At 47.0% G+C, this 24,502-nt stretch overlaps 1 protein-coding gene across 1 annotated transcript in view; it reads left to right on the plus strand.

Annotated features, from left to right (window-relative positions):
- GDPD5 (glycerophosphodiester phosphodiesterase domain containing 5) overlaps positions 1-21,246 on the plus strand; it is a gene marked incomplete at its 5' end in the record, with an annotated part of 43,768 nt that extends 22,522 nt beyond the window's left edge. The window contains 8 exons of the mRNA XM_010159185.1: positions 2,118-2,268; positions 3,594-3,812; positions 6,181-6,338; positions 8,347-8,494; positions 12,216-12,298; positions 15,400-15,414; positions 19,095-19,207; positions 21,131-21,246. Of these exons, the coding sequence (XP_010157487.1) occupies positions 2,118-2,268; positions 3,594-3,812; positions 6,181-6,338; positions 8,347-8,494; positions 12,216-12,298; positions 15,400-15,414; positions 19,095-19,207; positions 21,131-21,246 (1,003 nt within the window). The remainder of the gene's footprint in view (positions 1-2,117; positions 2,269-3,593; positions 3,813-6,180; positions 6,339-8,346; positions 8,495-12,215; positions 12,299-15,399; positions 15,415-19,094; positions 19,208-21,130) is intronic.
- Between the last annotated feature and the right edge of the window lie 3,256 nt (positions 21,247-24,502).

The following is a 24,502-nucleotide window of genomic DNA, read 5'->3' on the forward strand; positions in this document are numbered from 1 at the left end:
GTTGGTTTCCTCTCCCAAGGGACAAGTGATGGGACAAGAGGAAGTGGCCTCGAGTTGCACCAGGGGAGGTTTAGGTTGGTTATTAGGGAAATTCTTTCCCAGAACCGGCTGTCAGGATTGGAAGGGGCTGCCCAGGGAGGGGGGAGTCCCCACCCCGGGAGGGGTTTCAGAGCCGTGTGGCCGAGGTGCTCAGGGCCATGGGTCAGTGGTGGGATGAGCAGTGTGGGGTTAACAGTTGGACTTGATGATCTCAAAGGTCTTTTTCAACCTACAAGATTCTATGATTCTATGATTCTGTGATGCTCTTTGCCTGTGGCTTGATGGGTCGATTCCACTTGGGATGTCCCTAGGATGTCTCCCTGTTCCTCTAGACACATGATTTGACTGCTTGGACTCAGACCTGTCACACCCTGCTCCCTACCCATTACACACCCCACACTGGGTTGCCTTGGTTATATCTAGTTCCAACTTGGGGGTTGGAACTAGATGACCTTTAAAGTCCCTTTCAACCCAAACTACTCTGTGATTCTATGGAAATGTTTAAAATAAAGTTAGTGCTGGTTATAAAGCCAGCTTTGCCTCAAGCAGCAGGGGCGTAGTATCATTGTGTGTTCCTTTCTCATTTCCTACCTCCTCCCACATCTCTCCTAAAGCTCTGCTTTCTGTCTCTGAATTACTTTTTCAAACCTGTGCCTGCTAATACATTGTGGTTAGCCTTGGGTAGTGCTGAGTGACTCCGAAAGGGGAAGGATTAGACAGGAGGGAGCGAATGTTAAGTGCCCCATAGGATTTCCGCGCTGTGGTTAAGGCTTAGCAGTATCTGATGATGCTCTGCTATGAGATGTTAAGACTCGAGCTCCTATCTCCCTTGAACACTCCGCACTCTTAATTCCACAGTTGCTTAGCATTTTTCTTACTTTTATTTTTTAACTGTATTTGTTAAAAACCCTTTCGATTGCAGCAACTTGGTGTGCTGCTGAGCATAATATTGCTGTGTCAGCATGTTGCTTGGGGTTTGGCACAGTGCTTACTAAAAATAGCAACTAAAGATGACAGTGACCTTTGTGATAAGGGGCTTCAGGTAACGGTAAAGCTGGGACAGTGTTTACTCCATCGTCTAAAGTTGGATTTTGTTTTCCCCTCTGGCTCTGGGAGTGAGTGCTCTGGGTTGTCCCCTAATTCAAATGGGATTTGTATTTTAACCCCATCTTCTTTCCAGACCTTATCTGACTTTTCTTATTTTGAAGATGGGCTCCTTGGTTTGGAAAATATCAGCCTAATCAGGCTGGCTGCGCTGGGTTTATCTTGATTTCTGAGTGAGACTAACTGTTCCCCTGCCCTTGATAGAAACTCTGTGTGGTGTTACTACTGATCCAGCCACAGAAAACTGGGATGGAAGAAAGTTTAAAGAGCTTTTTAGGTTTCCCAGAACCCTTGTTCTGTAATATCTAGGTGGCTTAATGACCACAGGGCATACATTTGGCTACTTAATTTCTTCTGGGAGGCAAGTTTTCTTTAAGATGCATGAACTTAACTCATATGAGCATGGCTGTTTCCTGAAACCAATTTTGAATTGGAAAAAGATAATTTCAGAGCAATTTTTGGTAGCTTGGAGACCTTGCATTTTGCTGAAAGCCCCCGAACATTAAGTTCGCATATGGTCTGAGAGCCTGTGAAAATCTTGCTCATCATCTACTATTAACAATTTGAGGTAGTCTGTGTGTGTCTCTGTGAATACAGGGTATGGAAAACCTCTGACATTATTGGGAGCTACGGACACTGCAGAAAGCTTTGGTTAGTGTGAGCATTCAGGGTGGGTGTTCCTGTCCAAGCTACCAGAGTTTGGCACTCTGGACATTTTTGGGGAGGAAGGAAGGGATGTGTAGGGATATGTCAGCATTTGATTGAATGACTGCAAACATCTAGCAGGTATCTGAGAGACTTTCTGCTGGGTCCATCTTATTTCAACTGGGTTTGGGGATGCTGGGGATGAGATCTTCACAGTGATTTTGATGTGAAACCATGAGAGAAGCTTGAGAGGGAACAGCTATTTTTCTAGTACTATCTATGTGGTTGAGCACCTCCACCTCTAATGAGGCCTCTGACTGTCTTTGCAGCTATGATGGGGTGCCATTTCTGATGCATGACAAGACACTCAGGAGAACAACAAACGTGGAGGAAGTGTTTCCAGAGCGGGCCTACGAGCACTCCTCCATGTTCAACTGGACTGACCTGGAAAAGCTGAATGCTGGAGAGTGGTTCCTACAGGTACATAGGGCCATGGGGAGGGTGTCCTGAAGTCATGGCTGTGGGATGAAGTGTCATGCCTCAACCCTCTTTGAGTCAGAGAGGTATAGATCCATCTCCTCGCTGGAGTGGGCTGAAGTGCAGCTAGACCAAGAATCCATGATCCACATTTAGTTCTGTTCTCAACTAAACTTAGACCTGGTCTAAAATGCACATTGTCTTTCTGTGCCTATTCCACCACCTGGCAGAAGAGGTCTTAATGTCTCGTTGACACTATGGAGAACTTCAAGATCCCCAGAAGGGCAAATGTGGTTATAAAGAGAACAGAAAAGACAGTGTGTTATATGCTGTTCATTTTTCTTTAATTTACTTTTGGAGACAATTCTTGAAGACAAGTCTTGACTAAGAAAAAGCGAGAAATTCAGCCTTCCAAGTCCAGGGGGGTTAGAATTGCTGTGAGATGGGCTTGACCCATCCTTCAGCATGCAGCCAGGTTGCAGGTGGGATTTCTTTTTGCTGAGCTGCGCTCTGGCCTGTGGCTGTAACCTTCTTGGAGAGCAATAGCTGTGGTCTGGAAGGAGGGTTGCAGCACACTGGCACATTCATGCAAGCTTGAACATGGCTTGCTGAGACATTGCTGCAGTGATGCAAGCTCAGATACCACTTTCATGTGTCTCCTTGAAGCCCTCTGGGTGCTCGTTTGGTGGAAGCCTGAAACCACTGTAGCTTCATTGCTGTTCTGATCTGGGCTGGTAGGATGGGGATATATATTACAGTTGCACATGCTGATGCACAGCATATTGGTTGGTTTGCAGATGTAGGAGTGGGAATGCAGGGAAACTGCTGCTTGCCAGATGGGAAGGGCCAAGGCAGCAGCTGGAAGGCTGCTTTTTTGGCTGTACTTGGAAGCAGTCATTCCTGAATATCCTCAAGTCAGGAGCTTGTCTCCTCCTACAGCCCACAGCTCCTCTCTGATCATCCTTAGTTATATAAAGCTGGTCCTCTTTATTTTTGCATTCTGAAGTATCCTTGATGATCATGTGCATAGTGTGAGAAAGTACATTTTTAGCTTACTACCTTGGAAAATTACATCACTGCCCTATCGCTCTGTTCTCCTCCTGGAAATGAGGTGACCTGCCTAGCACACCTTGCTTTCAGTAAGGATCTGTGACCTCTCCTTGAGTAGGGAAACTGAGGCATGGGGTTTCAGCAAGCTGCAAGATGGTCATCAAGTGTAGATGTCAACATCCCCCACTGTTGCCAGGGTGGGATAGAAAAGGGCCTTCACCTGTATTGGAGGAGTCTGGGCTTTGTGGCACTAACACCAGGATGTGCTTTGCTTTCAGAATGACCCTTTCTGGACGGCCGGGTCTCTCTCAAGGTCTGACTACTTAGAAGCTGCCAACCAGTCAGTCTGCAAGCTGGCAGATATGCTAGAGGTGATCAAGGACAACACATCACTCATCCTGAACTTCCAGAACCTGCCACCAGCACATCCCTACCACAGCACTTACATCAACATCACCCTTGAAACCATCCTAGCATCCGGAATTCGTCAACAGGCTGTGAGTTCTGTGGGGTTGCTGATGTTTCCAAAATTGCCCTCTTTATGGGTTCCCCAAATCCTTGAGTGTCTCATTTGCTCCATTTGAACTCTTGATTTGAAATGCCACTTTATGCCAAGAAGTCATGCTGGGGAGGACGGTGCCTCCAGGCTGGTGATCTCAGAGTCCTGATAACATCTTGGACAGTACTCATGGTAGTATAGCTAATAGATGGAGAAAAGTGATTATTCCCCTTACTCAGCAATTGTTTTCAGCATGGAGCTTGCCAGTACAAGCAGATAGATGTTGATAAACTGAGGCAAGACCTTTAGAGGCCACCAAAACTGGTCAAGGGACTGAGGGAACTAAGTCTCTTCATCTTGGAAAAGAAAGGACTTGGGAGATATCTAATAGAAGCTCTCCAATACTGGAAAGGAGGTTGTTGAGAAGTTAGACCTAAGCTTTTCACTGGGCTGCGTGTCAGGAGGATGAGAGAGAACTGACATAAATTGGAACAGGATAGGGTTTTGCTGGATATGAGGAAACTAGTTCTCAGTGTGAGGGCAGGTAAGAGTAGAGAGGGACCAGGAGAGATTGAGGGATCTCCATCCCCAGACCTTTTCAAGACGCAACTGGACAAAGCTCTGAGCACCTTGTTTGAAATCAGTGCTGGCCCTGGTTTGTGTTGGAGTAGAGGTTTCCTGAGGTCCCTTCCCACCAAGTGATTCGATAAGAGTCTTGGACATGATAAAAGAGGCTGAGACTGGTGACCAGTTGTAAGGAGCAGAGAGCCCTTCCTCCTCCTCCAACTCCTTGGTTTTAAATAATCCTCCCTGGACTGAGGAACTGTTTGAGCCTAGAGTCAGCTTCTGCTTGGAGGAGAAGTGGGTGTCTGGAGAAAAGGGGTTTTCAGCCAAAGGAGGTCAATGTACCTACAGGTCAATGTATATGCAGATATCTCACCAAGACTTTTCATTTCTGTCCCAGAATTGTCCTTGCTGGGTTATGCCAAGCATTTTCATTTCCAGCTCTGTGCTGTTGTTATTGGAGCCCAGCCAGCTTTGTTAGCTGTGTCCTCTGACCACACAGAATTTCATGTAGCCTATCAGGAGTTCCCTCTGACGAAATCCTCTCTTCTGAAGGAAGACCACCGCTTCCCATGTGTCAGAAGGGCATCCAGACCTGGGTACTCTGGGTGTCCCCTGGAAGACTTCTCTTTGTGGCCTGTCTTGAGAAGGAAATCTGGTCCTTTCACTTGTCCTGTGCACTTCCTTGAATGTGGACTGGTTGAAAACAGGATAGTGAGGCTGGCAAGTGGAGTGACTACATCACTCGCAACTCAGATATTTCATCTGTACCAATTAGTTGTATCTGCATGCACAGACAAGTTCATCACTGACTTGAACAGTGATGGGCCCAGAAGGAGATTATTTTTAGCTCCAATCTGTCTCTCTAATGACAGACACTGACACCCAATTTCCAATTAACTATGTGGCTGCAGTGATAGTGTTACCCACATGCCTCTGACAGCTTGGATATATCCAGGGGGAAGACTATGCTGCCTTCTCCTTGGATAATGGAATGGAGAGCAGGAGAAAAATAGTTGAAGCATAGAAGTGGGATTGTGAAGTGATATTTCTCTCCCAGGTTTTATGGTTCCCTATCGAAAAAGTATATGTCTGCGTCTGTGCTGCTCTGATGCTTTAGTAGATGAGTGTCACTGAGTTATTAAACAGGGGTGACAGCAATGCAATGCCCAGTGGTCCTGCTGTGATCATCTGGTTGGGCCCAGCCTCTGCATGGCACAAGGCATAAACCTGCCCAGCTTGTTTCCTGTGTCCACTTTACATCTGGCAGCTGAGCGCATTAACAGGGATTAATTTGACACACTTTCAAAGTATATGTTATAAACTTAGGGAAATCCTTGCCCTGGGTTGGAGCAGATTTAGCCCAGGTAAAAGGGTGAATAAAACTCGTCTTTGCAATGGGATCATGAGAGGCTTCTGTTGTGCATCCTGTCTGCACTGTCAGTTTTAGCCTCATGTCCTTAGTTCTCTCTGTGCCCTGAACTGGGCAGGGAGGATGGATTTTCAAGGGTATGCCATGTCTCTTCTCATGAGCCGTTGGCCTGATACCTCTATCTCAACCCTTTTCACCTCTAAGATTTAGTGTGTTACAGTCCTTTGCACTCGAGGATAATCCTGAAATGCATTTGATTAAATGTGGGAAGCTGTCAGTGTCTTTGAGACAATTTGTATGATAAACAAGGCAGTCTCTCACGTGATTTTGCTGCTGGCTTGGTGTAAACTGTGTCTGCAAAGCTGCCTCATGTTACCAGCTCCGTGAAATATCTTTGCCATAGATGTCCTCTGTCTCCCTCACCCCGCAGGTGATGTGGCTGCCGGACACAGAGAGGCAGCTGGTCAGACAGATTGCGCCGGGTTTCCAGCAGACTTCTGGCCTCAAGCTGGATACAGAGCGCATGAGGGAGAAGGGCATCGTGAAGCTCAACCTGCGTTACACCAAGGTCACGAACGAGGATGTCAGGTATGGCCCTCTGTTTGGACACTGTGTGATAGCTCCATGACGGGGGTCTGGGCATCCTTGTGCGCTGCCTGCATCCCTGGCCAGCAGCATCTTTTCTGATCTTGCTGTCTTATCTACACAGAGGTATCTGGAAAAGATACCTCCATCTCAAGTCTGATAAGATGGACTTGCTCTTCAAATCTTGAGCTGTGCAAGTTTGTCCATACCCATCACCCAGGGTCCTAGCTCTTCCCAGGAGCTGACTCTAACTCTTCATGATAATTCAGTAGATGATGATCCATTTTGAAATACAAATGTATGAACTGCCTGATCCTTACTATACTATCAGCTCTTCAAAAAAGTGAAAGTTTTTCACACTGCGTGCTTACAAATTGTCTTTCCTCCTCATTAGCAGCTTCCCTTTGCTTTTGTTCATCTGCTCCAGAGTTGCTACCACAGAATTTGATTAGTCCAAAGTCAGGATATGCTTTCAGAAATTTCTCTTTGCAGAGAATTCATCCAATTCATTATTGTCTTTTGTTGGCTATTTAGACTGGCCAGGTCTCCTTTTTTAATGGGGTTGGCAGGATGGGGTGGTTCGCCTTCTTGAACCTGTATTTGAACTGTGCAGCCTGTTAGTTCCCAGCTTTGCCCTCCTCTCAGAAAAGGCAGATTATCTCTAGTAAAGCTTTTCTATTTTTGTAAAGTATAACTTTTTCCCCAAATAAATATTTGAAAATGAAACAAGTTTGCAGAAGAAAAATATTTTCAAAGGAGCTCTTCTTACTGTATATTTAGGCTGGAAATAGAGAAGAGCTGAGCCTGAAGTGGTTTGAGACCATGGTCCTATTTAGTGTAATCCAGTGGTGTGTCTCTGTGGCTGCCAGCCATCACTCTAGTTATTCTCCCTTAAAACCAAGTCTGTGCTTTACCTGCAGGATAATTCCTGCTCTGTCTCATGGAGAGGACCATATGCCAACTCTCTCATCTATCCCAGCTCATCAGCTCCAATCTCTCTTCAATCCCACCTCAGCTGTCTCCAAAATCAGCCACCTAAGTGTGGTTTGGTTTTTTTTTTTTGAACCCTGAAGGCCTTATGGTGCCCAGTCAAATGTTGCTGCAGACCTGTAGCATGAGCCACAGCAGGCTCAACGAGCCCGTTTCCTCAGCTACCCCAAAAATCACCTTCTGGATATAACGCTGCGGCCACCCCTGCCCTTGAGACTACCTTAGCTTTTGGAGCAGCTCAATCACATTGTGAGGAATGTCCACATCTTGTACCAGTGGCCTTCCACCTCAACGTGCTTTGATACTGAATTGCACAGATCAATCTCTGCGCTGTCCGTGCCAGGGAGATTATCAATGCTTCTGGTCCATAGATAAGGAAACAGAGCAATTTATGCAAATGGTATGGGTACAGGGAGACCATGATCAGTGCTTGGTTTGCTGCTGATAGCTCCTGTACCCCTGTTTTAGCTTCTTGGAAAATGACCTCAGGAGACTGGAAGCTGTAACTTTGCAACTGTCCCCAAAACATGGGCATGGGAATTGTAGGAATTGATGTTGGAAATGCAGTCTGTCAGTTTTTAATTAAGTAAATTGTCTATAAAGTGTTACAGGCATCTGAGCCACATGTTAATTTTACATGTGGTGATTGTTAGAAAAACAAGAAGTGCTCATCATACATAGAGTCACAGAATGGTTTGGGTTGGAAGGGACCTTAAAGATGATCTAGTTCAAAACCCCCTGCCATGGGCAGGGAACACAGGCTGTGGCCTGGGGCAGAGAGCATCCAAGAGCTGAAGAAAGCATTCAAATTCAAACCATTTGATGTCAATGCCCTTGGGTTGCTTATGAAGTGACTGTGCCCTGTTAAAAAAAAAAGTATCAACCCTATTCCATGCAATTCAAACCCAGTAAATCTAGCCGTGATTACAGCAGCGGCTGATGGCAAGAGCTCTCCTCTTGGAGATGAGGGTCTGATGTTTGCTAGGGGACTCAACATCTCGCCCTGTCTGTTTCCTGGCAGGGACTACGCCATGGCGAACCTGAGCGTGAATCTCTACACTGTGAATGAGCCCTGGCTGTACTCCATCCTGTGGTGTGCCGGCGTCCAGTCGGTCACCTCCGACAGCTCCCACATCCTTCGCAAGGTGCCTTTTCCCATCTGGCTAATGGTAAGCACGATGTCTGGGAATCTGCTGTGAAGGAGGGGATGCAGAGGAGGTATAGAGGTGGCTGAATGTCTAGTGGGTTTCTCCAGGAAGGTTTGGTTGGGTTCAATGAGCTTGAGGGTTTTCACTCTCTGTATGCCTAAGCCCTGAGGTGGTAATGGATCAATGCTCCTCTTGCACAATCCCTTTCGTAGATGGCCTTGTCTCTCCCCACACAGGGTTTAGGACACTTGGACATTGTGTTGCATGCCCCTTTTAACCCACATGACTTTTCCATCTTCCTCTGATGGAAAAACACCTTTCCAGACCTGCTGAGCAGCTGGTAGAGTTGCAGGAGAAGCAGGCACGGGGGTGACCCTGCAAACTGGGCTTCTGTGTTTCAGGCAGGCTTCAAAACTTCTTTTCCTATTTTTAAAACCAAATAAGAAGAGGTGTTATCTCTGGCTACCCTACTGCCAGACAAGGAACAACGAGAGACCAAATCCCCCTTACACATCATGTTTGCCAGTAAACTTTCTGAAAACTCCGCCAGCACTTTGCGTTTCTGAGACCAACAGAAATATTAATGTTGGAGTGGAGGGAAAATGATGAAAGAGTTGCATCAAAGTATTCCCAAAACAAGAGCACAGCTGCAGAGGTGTAAGTGCGTGTGCTGGAGGGGCTGTTTTCTGATGACAGATCCTCCCAAAGGTAGGTCAGGAGGCAGCTCTTTTACCTGCTGTTCTGGCAGATCTGCTTGGGAGAGGGGAGAATAAGTTGAGCACGAGGAGAATTTAATGTTAATGAGCTATCTGCATGTTCAGCTGGTGGCAGGACCTCAAGACTACTGCCTGGATGGATGAACATCTGTGTACAATGTCCTTAGCCTTAGCTTAACCTACTGATTCGTCTGACTACACAAACCCACACTGGTACGTGCTGAAGCTGGAGAATTGAAAATGATTTTATAAAGGCTGAATCTGTTGGCAGAAGAAATTATCATCATCTGAATGGTGCTGCTGGCAACATCTGTCCTTCACTACAGCTGGCGGAAGCGTGCACATCACTGGCAGCTTTTTACTCCTAAAGTCCCTTTGCCAGCGATGAAAAGCAGCCAGTATTCAGAGCCCTCCTCCAAGGGCTCTCCCATCTGTTACATTTCCAACCCTTCTGCGAGTGCGCTCTTCTATCACCAGCAGCATAAAAATCTCTATTTCCTGCATATTGAAGTGCCTGGGTGATGTAACCAAACCAGCTTTGCCATCTGAGCCCCCCTCTACCATGTGGGATGTATCTCGGGAGCTGGAACAAAACGGTAGTTTTTGCCAGGCTTTGGCTGCCCAGTGCCCTCAGGAGCTTCGTTGGGCTTTATTGCCAGCTGAACAGTGCAAATCTGTTCTGCTCCATTCGCCCAGGGAACGTTTGCAATTGCAAAAATACATTTAACTTGTGTTTCAGTTAAACAAAAAAGAAAAATGAAGGAAAAACGTCAGTCTCCCTCCCACTCTAGTCTTGGTAGAAAGCTGCTGGTAAAAGAGGCCGTCAGACATGGCACGGAGGAAGGGCTTTGCAAATCTTGAGCTGGGGTTCAGCCCCTGACTTGATGTCCTTAAAGTGGGTTCCCAGAATGAAGCACCCTGTCTGCAGTTTTGAGAGTTTCCATCAGAGCCAGGGTTTGAGTTGCTCTCTGCCCAGATACACTGAATTGATCACAGAATCACTAAGGTTGGAAAAGACCTATAAGGTCATCCAGTCCAACCATCAACCCAACACTACCGTACCCACTAGACCATGTCCTGAAGCACCACATCTACACATTCCTTGAATACCTGCAGGGATGGTGACTCCACCACTTCCCTGGGCAGCCTGTTCCAGTGCCTGACCAGGGTTTGATGGACTGCAAAAATGAGGATTTTGGAAGGAAGACTTATTTTGGGTAAAATTTATAAACAACACTGTTATGTAAACAGTGCTTAAACAATCCTCTTTAAAATAGGGGAACTGCAGGTAAAATACAGCGACTTCCTGAGCAGGTCTTGGTGTCGATGGAGCAGAAATAGTTGTCACTGCAATAGATGTCTGTTGACCCATGCTCCCTCCTCTGTGGGGCTGAGTGGCACCTGTATACTGGACACTCCTAATAATGATGCGTGTAAGATGCATGTCTTAAACATTCAGTTTTCCCCTTTTGATCATCTTGAAATTCCATTTTTGTCACTTATAAAACCTTGATTTGGTTCCCATGGCTTCGAACTTTCTGCAGGACTTTATGTATGCTGGAGTTTTCCCAGAAAACTGTGTTTATGTGTACCTATTGCTTGGGATATATCATAAGAAATGCAACTTTTGCCCCACAGGAAAACCTGAGATTTTGCGTCTTCACTGGTGGAATACCAACACTTGCATAAATGGAAAAATTTATATGTGTAGATTTTCTTCTAAATTAGAAGACTCTTGACTTTTCAAAATACTTAATTTTATGATGACACTCTTCTGCCAAGAAAATGGGAAACGTCAATTTTGTCTGTTGGTCTTAATAGATGCAGAAAATGTAACATTAAATGTCACCTTTCTGTAATTAGGCTGGAAAATACAAGGATCTAATCTCCATCAGAAACACTGGCTAATTAAAGCATTGCCCTGCAAACTCTGTGATGCGCTTTCACGGGATGAATTGAGACGCACAAAGAGTTACTGAACAGAAAAACAGGTTGTTCTCTGCTGGGAGACAGAGGCAGTAGAGTTGATGCCTCCCAACTGGTTTTATCCACGTCACACTACCACTGTGTGAATTCATCTTTATGCATGATGTCTTCTATTTCTCTAATGAAATATTACTCCTGGGCATTAGTGGTGGTGGTTGTGATGGGTCTGTCTGGTATGAAACCAACAACCTTTTCCTGGTTGGGAATAGTTCAGGTTTGGGGTAGGAGAAACTCGTTAGCAGCACTGGTGCCTGTCCTGGGTAGGTGCCTTCTGACCATCATCAGGAATTAATTATTGTCATCACTTCACTTTCTTGTCTTTATTAGTGCTGTTTTTTCCTGGGCAGCACAAAAAACAGGGTGAAGTAGTGTGCTTCTGTGCTGGGTTCTGATGATCACAGAAACACAGAATGGTTTGGGTGGGAAAGGACCTTAAAGACCATCTAGTTCCAAAATTTCTGCCATGGGCAGGGACACCTTCCATAGGCCAGGTTGCTCCAAGCCTCATCCAGCCTGGCCTTGAAGACATCCAGGGATGGGGTTTAGCTGGTGTGATGACCAAAGCCACTCAGACTGGGAAATGGAGGCAGAGTTGCCAGCGCCTTGAAGAACAGAAGTTGAGAATGATATGCATATAGCATGGGGATTCTGCAGAGCAGCTAACATCAGCACTTGGTACAGACCCTGCATGTCTCGTGCAATGTGTATGAGTTTTCCTACAGACTTGGATTTCCAAAAAAAACATCTTAACTTCACCTCAAGGTACAGCTGAGATTGGAAATTTTCAGCCCACGAAGCTCTGAGGAAATCTCAGCACATGAAAAGAGGGAGAGTTTAAAATTGTGTGTTTGCAGTCTATCCTGATAATATAATTTTGGGTGACAGGCTAGCACTAGAACTATCATAAACGTGATTTATATATGACCCCTGCAGCTCTGTGCTTTTGTTTCTGCCCTGGTAGTAACTTCAGCCATGTGTGGTCTCTCTGCGATTGTACAAACCAGAGGGTTTAAGGTCTGCTTCTGTTTTTTGTCTTCCAGCCTCCAGACGAGTACCACCTAATCTGGATCACGTCTGATCTCATTTCATTTATCGTAATTGTAGGAGTTTTTATATTCCAGAAGTAAGTAGCGTTGTTACAGCTCGACTCTCAAGTATTTGTGGCGTGTGTTTTTGGTCAGAGCGTGGGGTGGAGATGGGAGAGGGGAGCACCGTGCTCCTCAGGCGCTTGGTTTGCAATAGCAGGGAAACTGTTTGTTAAAAATCCCTAAAGACTGCAAACAATAATTCCACTTCTGAGAAGTGACATTGAATTGGATGGAGTCGCTACTTTTTAAAGAAGAATGAGAGATCTTGGAATAGTAGTGATAGAAGCTTTGTTCTGCTCATAAATGTGTGTGGGAGAGAAACTGTAAATGCTTTAGGGAAATGGATGTTGAAAAAGATTAAAATGCTTTAAAGGAAGAAGAGATTCCACCATTATAGTCTCCAAAAAGAATATGTTACAGTTTTCTTAAATCAGTTTTGTTCCTGTTTGGATGAAAACATAGAAATACTATGATTTAACAAATTAAATCAGTTGCTTAGTTTGCATAAAGTCTCTCCTTTTTCCAAAGAAAAGGGAGAGCAGGGATTTGATGAGGGCATGGCAGAAGCCTCTCTGTTAGCCAGGATCCCTGAAAAAAATGTGGAGTGTAAAACTTAGGAGCAGAGCAAGTTGAGACATTGAAAAATCAGGAGGAGGAGCTACCCTCCTCTTGATTATACTGGGTGAAACCATGGTGTTCTCTGGGTGATGTGCCTTTTCTCCTAGGAGGCATTTTAGCTGTCAGTGGTGACAGTGTAATAACCCTCTCTGGGAAAAAACGTGAGCTCGGAGGGATGCGCTCCCTCCAGAGAGAAGCAGCAGCCTTCTGGGAGAACGTGTCATTCTGAAGCTGCACCCCCTCTTCCCCTGGCTCTGTATCTCATCTGCTTTGGCAGGCACAAACAACTGCTCTAGAGTCATCAAGAGACCTGCACTTTCCTTCCTTCTTGATATCCGAAATACCTTTGTGTTAGGAGCAGCAGTTTAATTTGCTTCAGCCTCATGAGCTAGAGATCATGCTGTTGCGTTGTCCCACATCATCTGCTTGCAGCAATCTCTTTCCTTCCCCTGGGTCCGTAATTACCCGGGTATATCTGCCATTTTACAGTAAGCTATTGCTCCTGCCAGCACCTGCTGTGGATTTGACATTGGGTCTACTTATAATTGTGTCTAAATTCATAAATCAGAGAATCGTTTAGGTTGGAAAAGACCTTTAAGCCCACACTGCTCATCCCACCACTGACCCATGTCCCTCATCACCTTGTCCACAGGGCTCTTAAACCCCTCCCAGGGTGGTCACTCCCCCCCTTCCCGGGCAGCCCCTTCCAATCCTGACAGCCCTTTCTGGGAAGGAATTTCCCTAATATCCCATCTAACCCGTCGGCACAACTTGAGGCCGTTTCCCTTGTCCCATCACTTCTCCCTTGGGAGAAGAGACCGACCCCCCTCTCTGCACCCCCTTTTCAGGGAATTGTATGGAACGATAAGGTCTCCCTGAGCCTCCTCTTCTCCAGGCTGAACCCCCCCAACTTCCCTCAGCCACTCCTCACAGGAACTGTGCTCCAGACCCTTCCCAGCTCCGTTCCCTTCTCTGGACGTGCTCCAGCCCCTCAAACATGACTTGAACAGTCCCATGGTGGTAGATCTGTGCCCAGTGGGTCCCCGGTCCCAGCATGGGGTAATGCAGTGAGCTGCAGATTCAAAACTCCCTTCTCAGACTACATTTCCCAACAGCTTATGAAACCACTGACCAAGGTGAGATTAAAATATTTGAGAAGTCTTATGACCTGAATTGTGGATGATTGAAGTTTTTCTCCAGAAGGACATTGTGGCTGTGCTCCCTGGACGCTTCCTCCACTCCCACAAATTTCTCAGTTGGTTTAATGAGAGGTGTTCCTGTTCTTTAGGCCCTGTATTTCTGTCAGACACAGAAATGCATGGAGTCGTCTGGAAGCAGGGACTGACCTCCCTGAAGAGCAAAATTTGAAGGCTGAGTTGATGGGCTATTTGCAGTCTTTTGCATAATCTCCCAAAGTCGGCTTTGGAACGCTTTCCTGCATCAGACCCAGGAGACCAGAGCTGAAGAAATTAAGCTGATTCAAACTGCTGAATGGCAGCTATAGGTCCCACAGCAGAGTGAAACGATGCATGCTTGGAGACAGGGAGGAGTTGCAGCTATGTGGGCCTTGCTGTATCTGCACTCTTCCTGCCTGTACAGATTGAATTTCTTCCAGTTTGGAAGAGACTTGATGGAGTTAGGACTAGAAGCAGGGTAAGGAAGGAAAGAATTATTGAGGGATTTCTCTTCCACCCTTGGTGTAAGAATGATGCAGGTGAGAAGAGCTGGAAACTGCCGCCAGCTTTCCCAAGGGTCCTGGAGCACTGAGCTCCTTGCCCAGTCTCTGACCTGACATGGAAAGAAGTTGCTCAGAGAGGTGTGACCATGTGGGGTCCATTGTATCAGGGCCAAATAGCTTCTTTTTGATCTCTCCCTTGGGATAACTCAACCCCAAGTCGATGGAAGAAAGAAGAACCTCTAGCACCAGAAGTTGGACTTTTTGCAGCAAAGGGCTTGCTCTTCCAAGGGCCTTGTGCAGGAGAGACTCATTTCCCTGCCATTCCAGTTTCTCCACCACATGAAAGAATTGGTAGCAGTGATGATATATTAAAAAAAAAAAAAAAAATTGCAGCAGAATTACCCAACTACTGCCTGCTGATGTGATTCAGCTCTGGGAAATGGGGTTTGGAATTTGCCCTTCAGTATCATGGTTGGTTTTTTGTTTGGTTTTGAGGTTTGGGTTTTTTTTCCCCTCCAAGGTCTTTTTGGGGCAAAACAGAGCTGCTTCCTTCATGCAAGGATGAGGGGGTGGGTGGGAACAGAGCCACCGCTTCGATGTGCTCGCCCTCTCTCCTGTGCATGGCTTGTCTCTCCTCCGTAGCTGTGGGTAGGGATTGCTCCTGCTGTTCTACTTCAGCCCTGGTGACAGGATCGTGGCAGCCTCTCCGGAGGAGAAAGACCAACTGTGATGACTTCTAACCGATCTTTTTTTGCCTCTTTGCCTTGTTTATTTTCTTACTGCTCTGACTGTTGTGCATGTTCCTCCTCCTTCTCTCTGCTGCATTCTGGCATCTCACAGCTATCACATGATCAGGTAATTCTGGTGCTTTCCTCCTCTTTCTCTTTTTCATACAACCTTCCTTTCTCTCTTTCTTTCTCCCTCTCTGCTATGGCTTTACTGCAGATGGACAGGGCAGGACGCAGCTTTTCATGATGCTTTCAAACATCTGGCTTCGCAGGGGGACCACAAGGGTCTGAACATTGCATAGTCCATGCCATGAGCACCACGGGAGCCTGACGCTGAAGCCGGTGGATGTTTTGAAGGCCATCTGACCTTCTGTTACAATGATCCAAGTCACTGCCCTTTAAAACAGCCCTATTCTGAAGTCCTGCTGCATATTGTAATAGGGAAATTCCCAGTGGATGTAATGCTTTCTCCATGGAAATGATCCCACTGCAAAAATATTCCCCCTTCTTCCTGCATTTGCCAGAGGTTTTTGACACCAACCTCTTCTAAATTGGCCAGTTCTAAAAAAAAATAAAGTAACCAGTTCAATTATGTAAAGTATTGTTTCTCCAGCCTTGGGGATGAATTAATAAGGCTAATATCTGGAAAGGTTTGGCTCATCAATTACTGCACTCAGAGCCTGGGATCTTTCAAGAGTCTCTTCCCAGTTACACCACTGTGAAACTGGAACTAGCATTGCACCCAGGAGGGGAATGTGTCTGGAATGCTGGATTTGAAGTGCCATCAATTGGAAACCCAGATTTATCCCTGTATTGGCTGTTTTTTCACCAGTCACTCTCATCCCCTTGGAGGGAAACGCCATCACTTTTCTGCAGTAAAGCCTTCACCGTGTCTGTACTCGGACCAAACTCTCCACGTATTACCTTCTCCATTCCTTCCGCTGTGTGCCACGGGGTTGTATTTCTGAGGACTGGCTACTCCCAGTCTATGCTTATCTACCCCTCTCCCTCCCCCCACCTTGGGGGTTGGCCACCTGCAAGTATTGCCTGCTCCACGAGGTACCTTGGACTTGCAGCGTTACATCCTCATGGCATCTCCCCAAAACAGGACCTGGCTATGGGGCTGGGCTGAACCCACCAACGGGTGCGGAGGGGTTGGGTGTTTTCCCCTTCCCCCCTTTGCTCCCTGGCTCATGAATAAGGAGAATACAGGCATGGAGGAGTTGGGCAGGCTTTAGGCAAGAGTGGTTGGAGGATGGGACTCTGGTTGCAGCTGGCTTGGCTCTTTGCTCGCTCCATCTTACCACCTCGGTACCAACAACCCTGTTTTCTCCCTGACCTGCCCCTAATCCCATTCCCTTTCCCTGCCATTTAGCATGTCCCCTCCAAACCAAGGGTCCCGTCGTGACCCTAACACGGTGTATGCTGTCTCTGTGTTGTTGTCCCAGTATTTTTTAGTCTGTTCCCACCCCGTGTCCGTCTGGTCTGCTTTGATGCCAACCTCCCAGAACAAGACCTACCTGCTGTTTGTCTGGCCTTTTTTCACGCTGCTGTCCTAAACGTGGCCGATCACAACAGAGTCGGAGGGGGTAGGAGAGGTGCTCTTTTTTATTTAACAAGCTTTCTGGAGACCCAAAGGCTACTGACCACAGCAGAAAGGTATTTTGTATGGTGTTGGAGTTGCATTGGGATTAAATGGGAGGCTCTTATAAAGAGGGTGTTTCAAAGTACCCCTGAAAAATGGGGTCACCCTCTCCTAGCTCATTCAATCAGAGCAATGCACCCCTGTGAGAGGAGTCATCAGCCCTTCGTACATATTTAACAACCCTGGATCTGACTGTAGCCACCCAGAGATGGGGAGCACAGAGCAGTGGTCATTCCTCTTGGCAGGAGGAGGAAAGTCCTTGGTCCCTGCACCCCTTTGAGGCTGGGCTGTCTGTGCCTCAAAGTAGCCCATGCCCTCCATGGGATGTCTAGGACCTGTGGGCAAGAGATCATCATGCCTTTTGGCCACGCAACCAACCCAGCCTGCTGCTGAAAATCCTGGTGTTGTGGGCAAATAAAAGGACTCATAGCAGTATGTTTTGGTCCTGATTATAGTTTGAGGGTCCTGTGCTGAGAGATCCTATGCACTTGTCAACCATATTGACCTTAGTGGGATCTGCCTGTTTGGGACACTAAGGGCAGAAGTGGTGGTCTTCCAAGTCAGAGTGGCTCAGCTTGGATGATGATAATAGAAGAATGATTTGTATTATTTTTACTTTTTTTTTTTTAAATACTTCAATATCTTGATCTCCTCGTACTTCCTCTGTGTTACTTCTTTTCATGGGTCTGTGAGTTGTGTCGTGTTGCCATTCCACCCCTCTTTTCTCTGTAGCAAAGCATCTGCCTTCATCCATAACCCGGTCAGAGCCTGATGGCACAGTGTCACCCGCTGGGATCTGGGAAGGGGATGGAAACTCCATGAAATCACGACCAGATAGATTGTCCTGAGACAATTGCAGAAGCTCTTTGGTGGATGTTGTTTAGTCAGGCTGATGCTATGGACCCAGGCTGGAGATATGTGGGGCTCCTCAAATCCTCTGTTCCCTGGGGTTGGGGAGGGGGTTAGATATTTAAGAGAAGGCGGTTCTTACTCTAAAATATACATACATATATATATACACGTTTTTAAAAATCACCTTCTCTTTTGTGAATGAGCCACTAGATGGTGCCAGAAGGCCATAAATCCCATAAACCACCCGTGAATCCCTGCTGTTTCTCCATCAAATAGCTTTGTAACATCCCTGGCTCCTGCAGGCAGAATGGGATTTACTTGAGAGCCTTCCCCTGTGTGCAGGAGGTAGGATGTATCCGTGGGGTGTAGGCTGTAAAAGCCTGGCCAAAACAGCATCCCTTTGCAGTGGGATCTTGGGTAAGGCTGCTTTGTCTGAGCCCACCAAGCCCTGTTTTCCCCTACAGCAGCAGCAGCTCGCCTTTCACTCCTAATGCCAGCAGCAGTGCATCTGAGGGTCTGCTATAGGGGTGCTCTCAGGCTGAAAAACAGCTTTAAATGTAAAATCCCCCTTGAAATTGCTGCCACTGCTTGTTGCTAACATCAGTAATTGTCTTTACATGCATTCAGTGATGAGAATAAACGTCTGGCTAATCTTAAATTGAGCCAAGTTCCCATCAACTTCATGTTTATGTGGTGGAAACTTTTAGTGAACACTGGGTTTCATCAAGGTTCAAAAAGTGTTAGGTTTGGGTAAAAGCATTTAAGACCTGGCATTTGTGGAGGGAAATGCTCTGGCAGAAATCATGTTCAAGGGAGCTGTATGTGACATCTTCCTGTGTGGGGATGGTGTCATTGCTGCATCTCAGGTCTGAGACCTTAATTTGTCTTCAAGATCTTTTGTCCCACAAGAGTGAACATGACAGAAAGTGAAGAAAACGTTATGATTTCTTTACTTGGCTTGGTCTCTTCTGTTCCTTTTTTTTAACCTTAAGACTTAAGATAGTCAAAATAGCCCTACCTCCTCAGGGCAGTTGGGTAGCTGATGTGATAGAGAGGGGTATCTGCAGTCCTTGGTGAAATTAGGATGTTCAGGGTGGTTAAAGATGACCTGCTTGTATGTCTGTACCCCTCTGAGATAACATGCTCATCTCAACATCCTCTTACCACGTGGGGTTGCGTAGGTGCAAGGGAGGAAAAGGCGTGAGGGTCTCTGGGACTTGCTCGTCTCCACACTGTTGGTGGCCACTTGTATTGAGGAAGTTCCCGCGGTTGAGGAGACCAGCCCCTGATATCTCACTCTTGTCTTGCAGGTGGCGCCTAGGAAGCATCAGGACCTACAACCCAGAGCAGATCATGCTCAGCGCTGCTGTCCGTCGGTCCAGCCGGGATGTCAAGATCATGAAGGAGAAGCTGATCTTCTCAGGTATGGATGTGGCAGGTTGGTGAGAGCCCTTTGCTCAATCCCTCACCTCTCACCCTGCTCTCTGCTGATGGAGGAGGTCATCTTGATACGGGTGTAGTCATCTGCTGGTGGGACAGGATGACTAGATTGACCATGCTGGACTAAACCACCTGTGGAATATGGCCATGGCTTATCCATCCCAAACTGGTGCACGTCTGAGCTCTGATTTGCTCAGAAACCCTGCATTTGGCTCCCCAAGTTATGCCATGCAGCTCTCATACTGTCCCACATCATCTCCACTCTCAATTGCCAACAGTGTGTCAAAAAATGATAAACCCCATTAAAATAATGGCATAGTGGTGATGAGTTTTTGGGGTAGACCTGGAGTTTGGTGGTACTATCGGTTGAGGCATTCATGAAGTCCTTGTGCTCTTCCCAGTGTTTGTGTTAGAAGACGCTGGCAACGTGGCCATCTCACCCCACCTCTCAAAAAGATCTAAAATGCTCACAAAGAAGGCAGCGTTTAGCTTTAAAAGATTAAAGTTGGTGCATGAAGCTGGAAAACTCACGTTTGAAGGAATGTGAATATACTCTCTCCTTGAGCTTTGTTCTGGGTTTTCTTTCTTTGCATTTAGGGGCTGGAGACCCCCTGCAGGGATCAGGGTTTATTGTACCGGGCACATACACAGCACAACTCTTGCTTCAAAGAGCTTATTGTGTGAAGTGCAGGCCTGATTCTGCCCTCCAGAGGTGGTGAAAATCAGGTGTAAATCCAAGGAACTCAGAGCTGGGAAAACAGTTGGTCACAGCAGAATTAAGCCTTCCCAGAATATTCTGGACATAAAACGCCCTAGATGTAAAATATCCTTAGAGGTAGGGGGTAGGTATTAAATTTTTGTGCCTCTGACAAATATTCTTGCTTAGGGTGGGTGTTTACAATTAGAAGTGGTGGCTGCAGGTTTTTCCCCAGTGAAACCAGTAACTACAGGAATCTGCCCTTTTTTGGGTAGAGATTAAGTTCAGGTATTTCACACTTTTTTCCCACAGATAACTTTTTCCCACATAGCATTATGTGTATGACGGGGTCCGGTTTTGCCTCTGATGGTGGCAGGAAGTGTCAGGACACTCCAGAGAAGTGTGGCCAGCAGGTCGAGGGAGGTGATTCTGCCCCTCTACTCGGCTCTGGTGAGCACCCACCTGGAGTGCTGCGTCCAGCTGTGGAGCCCTCAATATCAGAAGGATATTGACCACTTGGAGCGAGTCCAGAGGAGGCCACGAAGATGCTCAGAGGGCTGGAGCCCCTCTGCTATGATGAAAGGCTGCGAGAACTGAGCTTGTTCAGCCTGGAGAAGAGGAGGCTCCGAGGAGACCTCATTGCAGCTTTCCAGTATCTGAAGGGGGCCTACAAGGGTGCTGGGAGAGGACTTTTTACAAGAGCCTGTAGTGACAGGACAAGGGGTAATGGGGACAAATTGAAAACAGGGAGGTTTAGGTTAGATATCAGGAAGAAATTCTTCACGGAGAGGGGGGTGAGGCACTGGAACAGGTTGCCCGGAGATGTTGTGGATGCCCCATCCCTGGATGTCTTCAAGGCCAGGCTGGATGCGGCTTTGAGCAACCTGGTCTAGTGAAAGGTGTCCCTGCCCATGGCAGGGGGGTTGGAACTAGATGATCTTTAAGGTCCCTTCCAACCCTAACCATTCTGTGATTCTATGATTCTAGGATTGTCAGGCTCTGAAATTTAGAGGTGAGCTCCTATTTAAAGGCAGATCCTCTTCAGAACTGATTTTAAAGGAGTGCAGTGTTAGTAAACCCAGGATGAACTCCCAGTAGGATCACATGGATCCCATCTGCTAGAAATGCACAGCTTCTCAGTGCCTGAGTTTCCCCATCCTGGTACTTGCCTCCCTGTGACAATGGTCTCCCCTTCTCTGCCTTCTACAGAGATCAACAACGGCGTGGAGACCACGGACGAGCTGTCTCTCTGCTCTGAGAACGGCTATGCCAATGAGATGGTCACCCCCACGGATCATCGGGATGCCAAGCTGCGGATGAACTGAGGGGCTGCGGTCCTCTGAGCCCGGCGTGTGGCCGCCCCTGCGTTCGCTCCGGCAGCGAGAGCCGTGCTCTCCTGCTTGCTGAGGGATGGGAACCTTTGAGGAACTGCTGGTCAGGCAGAGACCCCTTCCCATACCCCATCACTAGCTGCTCCACCTCCCTGGTTGTGAGGCTAGGGGGCTTATTTTTGTAAATATGTAGAAAAATCTGATTATTTCTTTGTCTTTTTTTTTTGAGTGTAACTTTTCCAGGGCATGAGTGGAAATACCGTGTTCATTAAATCCTCGACCTTATGGCTGAAGTTATTTGAATCTTGATGTGACAGCCTGACTCCCTTCAGGGGGTTCTGGGAAAAACACGTTGGATGTGTCTCCCCTTTCTCCCCCTTGCCCTGCTCCACTCCTTCCCTTGGTGCAGCGACTGTGTAGCTGGACTCCGTATGTTGTGATGTTCTTGTGAAGTGTTGTTTTTGTTATGGTTTACTTTTTTTTTTCCTGTTTCTCCCACCTTCCCCCTTGCCTGGGCAATGAATTTTTAGCTCTAATGTACTAGGAGGCTGTTTGGAGGAGAGAAGCTTTCCTAGGAGAGGAGATAGCACTGCACTTCCCTGCTGAAGTTCAGAGCTAGGGAAGGGATTGCACTGGCTCAGTCCCTTGGGCACCTTTTCCCTTGTCCCATCCTCCTACCCCAAAGCCTGGATGCTCGGAGGGGAATGGCCTTCCTGAAATGTCCTGCCACAATCCTGAAGGTAAATCCTGAGCGTTGGCTGTAGATTGGCCTCTGCTGGCAGCAATGCTTTGATTTTGGTTTTTCTGTTCTTTTTCCTATCTCCTCCCAGAGTTTTGGGCTCTGTGGGGAACCGGGATGGCTTACCAAAAGCAGTGCCATGGGCACCATCACCGCTCAGATCTGGCTAAAGTGCCTGCCACTCCAAGTGGCATTTGCAGTCGCTCCTTTGCTTCCCTGCCCTTGCACCCATGTAGGAAGAGGAGGTGGTGGTGCAGTCTGAGCTTCCCCCTCTCTGGGTCACGGAGATGCTCGTTGGGGGAAGGAGTTGTAAATAGTTTGGAAAGTGAAGCAGCCCCGGATTGTAATTTATTCCTGCAAGGAGACCTTTTCTCCTTGCATTAAACACAGGATCTTTAAAGCTGCATGTCCATGTCCTCCAAAGGAGTGACGGTCTTGCAGCAGATGCTGAGAGACTCTTGGAAGGTAAGAGCTCTCATCAGCGTGTTTCCAATGCAAAAGGCTTTAAACCAAAATCCTAGACCACAGATTAAAAAAAAAAAAAAAAATAAAAAGCTCAGAAACCGAGTAGAGGGCAGTTGCATTTTATCCCTCCCTGAAATGGCTCACAGCCAGCCCAAGGGCAGTCGCAGCGCTCTGCTCTTGACCTTCAAGGCCTGTGGAGAGGAGCCTGTTTTGGGGTCACTGCTGCATGGAGCCAGTTCCCAAGGCAGCTGAAGCTGGCCAGAAGGCTGCCGGATCTGTGAATGGGTTTAGCTCAGTCCCCATGGTCTTCTGGTGTTGGGTTGCTCCCTTCCGTGCTGGATCTTTGGTCGACAGAACGTGAGAAATCCCATTGAGCGCGAGCTTCCTCGGAAGCTTGGTGCGCACTGCCTTGAAAGCGATGGCACCATCGAAGTTTTTTACTGTGGAGGGAATGGGAGCTGAGACTTAGTCTTTGAGTGCTGGCCAAGCTGGGTCGCAGAGCCCGTGAGTGCCTGGGAGGAGTCACCTTGCAGAGGACAAGGCAGTCTGGGAGATGCTGATGTGCATCACATTCGGTGTACAAAACAGACTTGAAAAAGCCAGAAGCAAGCCACGATAAAAACAGCCTCAAGCAGTTTGTTCTTGTTTTGGCAGCACTGAACTACCCATTTTTTTTTTTTAAGCTATACTCAAGTAGCATATTGAAACCCCAAAGTATAGGGCTTGGTGTGTAAGAACTGGAGGCAAAGTGGCCAACTAATCTACGTAAAATATCCCTACTTATCATTAAAATGTGAATTGTGATGCTTAACTAAGCACCTCCTAAGCAGTGAAAATCAGGACTTTAATTTGTTTGCATCTACCCTGGGTTTTTATGAATGTAAGTGGAATAAGACCCTGGTCCATGTTTCCTCTTACCTTCCCCAAATACTGTCCTTGTGTATGGTACTCTCTCAAGTCTGTGAAACACGGTGTGTTTTTTCTGCAGAATTGCAAGATTTTGGTGCATTTGAAGGCTTTTGAGAACAAAGTTGCTTCTCCCTTTACTGTGGTGCTGTATCGACACATTTCTGGTGGATTGTCATTGCCAAGTGAGAGATGTTGTTAAATCTCGGCATCTATTGATAATCACCTGCATGTTCTGTTTTTAACCTTGGAGATGACTTTATTGAAAGGTCAAGTGCTTAAAAGCTTGGAAGTGTTAAAAGCGATCCAACAAGGGTTATTTTCACAATTCACTTTTTTCTTTCTTCATTTTTATGATGAGACACAAACTTTATGCGTAATGCACTGACTGTTACCATTATCGTCCTGAATATTTGCTACCTTTTTTTTTTTAAAAGGATGATACTTTTTTGATGAAAATAGACCTAGACCAAAATAAACTCTGCAATGCTCTGTGAAATAAACTGTCAGTATTCCCCTGCCAGTCTGTGACATCGTTGTGTGTTCTGGGTTTGTTTGCATAATGATGATACCTCAATCTTCTCCCTGTGCTTCTGCTTTTTCATGCTTCTTGAGGGAGATAAAGGTCTTACCAGAGGGAGGTCTGGAGATCCATTCTTCTTGAGACTGGTACAGTTCTGTTGCATCTCTTCCTGATGACACTAAGCTGCAGGGTGCAGTTGACATGCCTGAGGGACAGGATGCTATCCAGAGGGATCTGGACAGGCCAGTATGAAACTCATGAGGTTCAACAAGGCCAAGTGCAAGGTCCTGCACATGGGTCAGGGCAATCCCAGCACAAGTACAGGCTGGGTGGAGAATGGATTGAGAGCAGCCCTGAGGAGAAGGACTTGGGGGTACTGGTAGATGAAAAGCTGAACATGAGCCGGCCGTGTGCGCTGGCAGCCTAGAAGGCCAATGATATCCTGGGCTGGATCCAGAGCAGCGTGGCCAGCAGGAAGAGGGAGGGGATTCTCCCCCTCTACTCAGCTCTCATGAGACCCCCCCCTGCAGTTCTGCATCCAGCTCTGGGGCCCCCAACAGCAGAAGGACACGGAGCTGTTGGAGCGAGTCCAGAGGAGGCCACAAAGATGCTCCGAG

The sequence above is a fragment of the Eurypyga helias genome, unplaced genomic scaffold, assembly GCF_000690775.1.
Source record: "Eurypyga helias isolate BGI_N326 unplaced genomic scaffold, ASM69077v1 scaffold4669, whole genome shotgun sequence".
Lineage (NCBI taxonomy): Eukaryota > Metazoa > Chordata > Aves > Eurypygiformes > Eurypygidae > Eurypyga > Eurypyga helias.